The sequence below is a fragment of the Coturnix japonica genome, chromosome 3 (genome assembly GCF_001577835.2).
Source record: "Coturnix japonica isolate 7356 chromosome 3, Coturnix japonica 2.1, whole genome shotgun sequence".
Classification (NCBI taxonomy): Eukaryota; Metazoa; Chordata; class Aves; order Galliformes; family Phasianidae; genus Coturnix; species Coturnix japonica.
In genome coordinates, this window is record NC_029518.1 from 36524420 (window position 1) to 36532085 (window position 7666).

At 42.8% G+C, this 7666-nt stretch overlaps 1 protein-coding gene across 5 annotated transcripts in view; it reads left to right on the forward strand.

Annotated features, from left to right (window-relative positions):
* The window catches only part of TRIM67 (tripartite motif containing 67), a 33512-nt gene extending 27309 nt beyond the window's left edge, over positions 1 to 6203 (forward strand). For 4 of the 5 annotated variants that reach the window (XM_015857937.2, XM_015857939.2, XM_015857938.2 and 1 more), the window contains exons 9-10: positions 855 to 1017; positions 1231 to 6203. In XM_015857937.2, the coding sequence (XP_015713423.1) occupies positions 855 to 1017; positions 1231 to 1296 (229 nt within the window). In that variant the 3' untranslated portion in view covers positions 1297 to 6203. The remainder of the gene's footprint in view (positions 1 to 854; positions 1018 to 1230) is intronic. The other variant, XR_004306716.1, reaches the window with a different exon arrangement.
* Positions 6204 to 7666: the final 1463 nt, after the last annotated feature.

Sequence of the window (7666 nt, forward strand, 5' to 3'; positions counted from 1 at the left end):
AAATCCATCGCAGAGCCCCTGTGACATTAACAAAGCAGTGGTGCCTGTGGCCAATCTGCATATGTAGTAGATTTCTTGCTCAACGCTCTTTTAAGCAGTATTGGATTTGACTAACCCCCAAATCAAAGCGCGTTAATGTCAAATCGTTCATGCATGTAATGGCTGGGTCTGCCCTGGCAAGCTCTGACACCGCGGTAGCTCTCAGCAGCTGCTCCTGACACAGCCAATTAGCACCAACGTTAATAGCTGTGCCCCAGCTCTTGAAGCAGCTTGGTCACAGACTTGTGCTTGTCCCTAACCAGCCCCAGCTTCCCTTCCTCCATAAAACCTGTGCCTATGGACCTATGTGGGCTCCCCGGACCCTGGAAAACTGGATCCCCCTAGAGACTGCCAAGATGAGCCTCTAGGTGCTAGCAGGCAGAGTGACTCCAACGAGTGCCAAGGACACAAGCGTTCTGCTTTTGCATTCCCTGCTGTGCATCATCAGTGCTCTAGAGCAGGGGCATTCTCAGGAGCTGTACCTCCAGAAGTCCTGCCTTGCACACTCAGCAGCAGACTGATCTGTTCACCTGCCCAGTTCTTGTCAGCCCAAGGGATCTGGACACCATTTTCACCTCTTAGCTTACAACTGGAGGAGAGATGGACCTCATTTCTCTTTATGACATCCCTTTTAAGCTTTGATGAATGTGGTGTATCAGGTGTGGCATGGTCACAGTCAGAGTGCTGCAGGGATAAATATTGTGCCATGCTGCTTCATTCTCCCCTTGTTTTTTGAGACTGCATGTCCTAGAGTGAACAGCAGCGGTGCAGCACTCTGTCTACACTAATACCCTTTGTGTGCATTTGTACCTTAGGACTGAAGGAGGAGTTTCCAAAGGTGCCACCGTCGGTGTCCTCCTGGATCTAAATAAGCACAACCTGACTTTCTACATAAATGGGCAGCAGCAAGGGCCTCCGGCTTTTGAAAACATAGAGGGTGTTTTCATGCCTGCACTAAGCCTCAACCGAAATGTTCAGGTAAGTCTTCCATAGTTCAGTGCAACCTACTCCGTTCAGGTAAAGGGGGTCGTGTGACCCTGGCCATAGTATCATCCTATAAATATAGTTGATGACTTAAGTCTGGATCAGAAGCTCCACAGCTTGTCATTTACTTATTCTGGGCCTTCACAGATGCTCTTATGCTGCAGATGACCTAGTTTTGATAGTCAGTGTTATTTCTTCTTTGCACAGGTGACACTGCACACAGGACTGGAGGTTCCCCAATGTGTAAAGCAGCCAAAGTTGCCCAGCAACTAATGACGCTCCTGTTTGACCCTGTGCTGGATTCTGTAAGCTGTCTCAGTGTGATCTGGCACATTTCAGTAAGTCAGTATAAAAGCACTCTCTTCCCTAATGTGGAATGTTCGACACCGTGTTGCTCACTGAGCACTCCGCTGGTTACAGCTAGCCCACTCCATCTTTAGTTTAACAAGCCATAGCAAGCATACCCACAGGACTGGCATTGGATTGCAGGTGGGTACCTGAACATATCTGCACTGCACTGCATACATGTGCTCACACACGCATACACATGTATATATTTATAAGGTGAAAAGTTAAATGAGTTTATTTTCTCTCTCGTGGCTGGATTTGTGCTCAGAAGATGTGGATGCTAGAAAACACAGGCAAGACTAGGACTGAGGAACAATGGTTGTTGGGACAGTTCACCAGTTGGTGAATGGGATTCCTTTGCTGCCTGCAGCCCTTAATGAAGACAGCCCTTAATGAAGACAGCATGTGTTCTGGCAACTGAAGCGGAAGCTGCATGCTCAGTTAAAGAATTCACAGGCAAGATTCTGTTCGCTGTTACATCCAAGGGCTCAAATGATGCTCAACTATTCCTTCTGGCTCCAGGTTACAGTAAGCTCTGAATTACATTCCCCTCAAATTCAGTGACAGAATTTGCACTTATCTTCAAGTATAAGAACGGTTTCCAAACGCTGTTGTGTAATAGTTGTGCATATTTGAGCTTACAGCATGGTATGCGCAGAGTTCAGGCATGAAAAGTGGAGAGAAAAAGATATCTGATGCATTTTCATGTCTCTTACTTAACCGTGACTGTGGGGACTACTCATAGAGAAGATCCAATGATTATCAGCACTACTCTTGAAAAATGATGCAAGAGGGATCTTTCTGAACTTAATTGATAAGAGTTTTATTTAGCTATGGTACGTGCAAAGTGTCCCGCATAGAGAAATGCTGCTTTCCAGCCTTGATCCCATTAAGTCCTAGGCAGCTGTAGTTCCAATGTAGCTTTGAGATCAAAAGCCTTAATTTTCTACTAGATTAGGATTGTGTAATTAATGTCTTGATCTTCATGAAGCATTTGAACAGGAGAGATTGGTGAGCTTAATGCTAAATCAATTTTTAAGAAGTTTTCTGGAATGGGACATAAATCCTTTGCAAGACTTGGCTGTGTCTTGCATCTCCCATGAAAGCAACAGGCTGCGTCAGACGCTGTCCATGACAACATGAATCTGACCACCGTGGAAGTTCCCAGCATAGAACAGAGCTCCCACCTGCATGCTGCTGTCTGAAAACACATTGATTTGCGTGTGTGTTTCTTTTCCTCTGAAACAAGTTACCGTATGCAACTGTGTGTACATACCGTGATACATAAGAACAAGATGCAGCCTGTACAAGCCCATGACATTCTGGGCTTTGTTATTTCAATCCTACATTAACTGTGGTGATATCAAACATGAAAAGCATCAACTCTTACATCCGAATGATGTACTGCATCCTGTTTAATGCTGCTTATACAGATTTTCCTCTCCAAGCATACAAATACGCACATGCATATTTTTCTCAGCCAAGTAGGTATGAAGCCTGGAAAAGCGTATTCTAATACCAACGCAGCTTACTGCCTCGCATTACGCTATGGCCACAGAATCACCAGCTCAGGCCTCTCTCAGATCAGATCAGCCAGCTGCAGGTGAACATTCAGCCCCTGGCACATTGTTCACGTGGCACAGAGTGCTGGGGGGTTGCACTGCAATACAGCAGCCAGCACCTCACTGGCAGCATCCCCCTTGCAGCCACTGTGAGGAGGAATAGGCAACCCAACCTGCTGTAGTTGCAGGTGACTCACAGCCTGCCACCAGTGCTGGTACCTGGCTCATATCTCCCCTGCAGAACAGCAGTGCGCCTTCAGTGATGTCAAGACTGAAATAGGAAACAAAACCAACAACAGGGAAATATAACCTTAGCTGTTAAGTGGGAAAGCAACTATACAACAACTAGACTTTCTTCAGTCTGAAACGGGTTGTATTAGGAAACTTTTAGACATAACTGCTACACTCATCTTCATTTCATAAAGAATAGCAGAGACCAACTGTGTTTTAATTTACAGTTTCATTCAATGCCATGTGAACTCGTGCAGGATTTTCTATGTTAGTGGGTCTGCTTTAACCTACCTCAGCTCAAATACTCCTGGACCCCAGACTTCTTCCCAATCGTGCTCATTGTAAACCTGTCTCCAGTGAACACAAGAGCTGTAATCACAGCAATGGCTTCAAGTATTGCCAGTCAGAGCAGCGTGTGGGAATACTGTACAAAGGCTGCACATAGGTTTTTATACTGGGAAACATCCTGTGATAATTTTAATGCAGAGGATGCTCCACTCTCACTTTTCTTATTAAAGGCAACCAGGCGTTGTTTGTTTTGGGACTGAACCTTTGTCTTTACTCCCAAATTCCATGAAGGAAATTCAAGTGAATTTAGGCCTTTCTACTCTTCAACCACTGCCAGACATTTAAATGGGTTTTAGAAGTGTTTGCAGTACTTGGTTTTGGTTAGCACAGATGCTTTGGTATCTGTTCCTAGTGTTGTACCTTGGGGAGAATGCAGCAAGTGATACAGGTTACTGTGTTTTAATGCAAATATGGACAGTAGGTGGGGACATACTTCAGAGCTGTAGAGATGCACAGAGAAGCTCATTTGCTGTTCTAACACCTGTACAAGTGAGGTACAGACTGACTAACTGCCATTATGGTCTCTTCTGCATATGTCAATTTGGAGCACCTGCATCTGTCTAAATAAACACAGTAGACAAACCTTCCGCCCTGCAGAGCAACAAGGGATGCTTAGTTTTCATCTATCCATGCGAACCCAAACATCACCCTTTGTGAAACTTTATCCCGGCTCTTTCCTCTGCAGATTTCCCTACTAAGTTCAGTGGGACAAAAGAGAAGAACTGTGCTATCAGGGGTATTGTCAGACTCCCAAGGTGCACAGTGCTACACTAATTCCTACACTTGAGTTTCTAAAACAAGGAAGACAGGTAAACAAGGTCAGTCATGTCCCATACTTGCCGTGCAGTTGAGACACAGTAAAATACATTGGACTAAATTGAAAAACAAAACCAAAAGCACAAGGTTACATATATGAGAACTTAAGAGGAAAAGTATCAACTGTGATTTATGATATGCATAACGTTCCATCGTGTTGTAAATAAAGCCATTACAGTGTGTTGCCGTAGTTTGTTCTTGGCTGGTGGTAGAGTTCTGTCGTAGTGCTGTAAAAGTATGTTCTCTACTTTTTCTTTTCTTCAAAGTGTAATTAGTAAAGATGGCAGAGAGCACCCAGTCCTCTACTTTCCTAGTCGTTCTAGAGCAAAAAGAAATGTGATATGCAGTTGTTTTTTTTCTCCTTTCTTACATGATAATACTTACAGTAAGGATGAGAAGGTCACGGCTAATCTGCCACTACCACCACATGGAAAACACTGTCTGTGATTGCCAATGAGGTGGTGCATTCTGGACCATATATAAGCCAACCTGTCCCTGTTAGAAGGGATGAAGAGCACAGCAACCTGCTAACAGCAGCTTTCTGCAGCCATCAAATGCACCTTTTGTTCACAAAGGGAATGACAAGGAAATAGAGTTGTTAAACCTAATCTCAGGCTTTACCAGCTTTGTAGCATTCTGCTTAAATAGCACAGGAAACAATTAACCTTCAAGCCAGGCAAAATAATATGAAAACCCAAGTATCTTGGCTAGCTCAGCTTTGCAAGGGACATTACAGTTACAAGTCCACCAACAGGTCATTGCAACAAATCAAACGCATCACAAACGCAAATGGCACCGGTCACCAACAATTACCGAACAAAGATGGAAAATGATCATAGTAACTTTTCATTTTGGGTTGGTTTCTTTTATTTTCCCCTTTTCTTTGAAGCGAGCTGCTTGTGGTTTTTACTGACAACATTTCTGGTGATTATCTGGTACTACTGAACGTGGCACTCATGCAGATGGCCGGAGTGGCAGCTTGAAGCACAAACTCATCGTGGATAAGATGCACTCAGTCTTCTGATGTGCAGAAGCCCATATGCAAGCCACACAAACTAAATGTGTGGGGCTTCTGCAGCTTTGCACAATACAGGGGACAGATGTGCATTGACTGCAATAGGTACTAAGCACCATGTTACCCTTCTGTCAAGCGATCTTCCTTCTGTTGTATTTGTTATCGGAAGCAAATACAAGCAGAATATCACTTCTGTCCCCCCCTAATTTGAAGATTTCTATTATTTTTCCTTAAATCAGTAGACACAAGTATTTACGGATCCAGATTGCATCCTTCCATCATGATTGCTGATACCACCTTCCTTAAATGTTGTCAATAAAAACACCGACCTTTCTAGGTAGCATGGTGAGAAGATATTATGTGATGAATATTACAATAAATGCATGAGGTAGAACTGCTGTTATTTCTGATTGTGATATGAAGCATGAGTAACACTAATTTAAATGTTGGCAACCAAAAATTAAACGTGCAAAGGATTAAGATAACGGTGTTCACTTCTGGTTAAGCGAAAGACGAGAAGTTGTTTTTGTTTTCTTCTTAGCCACAATGTTCTTTTCTTCAGCATCATTTCCCACAGCTGATATGAATTTGGAGCTGGTGAAATATACATCTCTGCTGTATGTGACACTGTATGTGTCTGTCACCAGGTCGAGAGGAAAAGATAAACTTTTTATAATTTTGTAGCCTTGGCAAAGTTTGTATTTTTTGAATTGGGAACAAACTGCTTTTTTGTCTTTTGGTCTGACTACAACTTTGTGTATTATTGTTACTCTTTTGGAAACAAACAAAAACCTGACGTATGAGTTTATGCCATTTTACAATTTCTAAATAAATTCTTAAAACCTTGCCAACAAATCCAACATTGGTCCTCTGTTAGTTATTACTGAATATGCTGTCTTGTGTGGATGGGATGCGTGTCAAAATGCTGGTACCTGCTTTGCTACCACAGTCAAGAATCATAAAATCACCAAGGTTGGAAAAGACCTAAAAGATCATCTAGCCCAACCATTCACCTATTACCAATAGCTCCCACTAAACCATGTCCCTCAACACAACATCCAGTCGCTCCTTGAACACCCCCAGGGTCGGTGACTCCACCACCTCCCTGGGCAGCCCATTCCAGTGCCTGACCACCCTTTCTGAGAAGTAATACTTCCTAACGTCCAGCCTGACTCTCCCCTGCCTAAACAGAGGGAATAACCCAGAGTTTTGGAGCACTGCTCCAAAAAAGCACGCTTAAGCTAAGCAACCCAATGAATGCCTGTTAATGAAGAAGAAAGTACAGTCAAGCACTGGGAGCAGTGCTAGGGAAAGAACAGAGGCCCATCCAAACAACTGGCAGTAAGCAAAGATAAGAACATGAAAACATAATCCATCACGGTGATAGGGTGTTTTTAAGCAAGAGATGACTTGGCATCAACTCCTTCACTGCACAGACTTTTACTGGGAGGAAAAAAACAAAACACAATGGCTTCAGCTTATGGAGAAACAGCTTATCACAGTAAGAGGCATGAGAAAGCACAGATAGGAAACACGCAAAGATATCTCCTTTTCTCCCTCATTCTGCTACTTGACTGCAGATAGGAGGCAAATAATAAATGGTCCCTGCTCTCCCTTACCTCTAATGAATCAGTTATTCAGTCAATACTGGTTTCACGCATCAGCATATGTCTCCAGAACAACTGTTTGCTGGTTGAACACACACTTCCATACTTTAATTAATATCACACTCACAGTCCAGAGAAACATTAAGTGCATAAATGTTTCTCAACAGTTGTTAGCTAAATTGCAGTCATTATAGTTTTTATTAATGTGTCCGGTTACGAAAGCAGACTAAAGCTACCATATTTTACTGAGAACATGATCCTGCAGGTATGTAGTATGGCCAACTGAAATCACCTCAATGATTTGATGTTAAAAAGAAACAGCCCCATGTAACAGAAGAACATACATACCAACATTACAGGTGTGAGAAACTGTAACTTCTTGAATAAGTTTTTAATTTCTCCAAGCTTATTGTTTCACTGTCAGCTTAGCATTTCAATTTTCATCTTCTTATTTTAAGAACTGAATGTCGTTCAACTCTTCTTTAACCCTTCTTCTGTTCTTGTAAAACTTGACACCAGTACTGCAAACTTCAGATGCTCCATTTGGACCAAGTTTAACTCCTGAAACCATTTAGGCAGTCGTGGAGGTGGGAAGAGAACTTAACCCTTTGAATTACCTAAGGCTGAGTGATGACACAAACTCCCACAGCACGTAATACCCAAAGCCAGATGAACAGAACTTCATGTAGAAGTGGGTATTAAAAATAAACAAACGC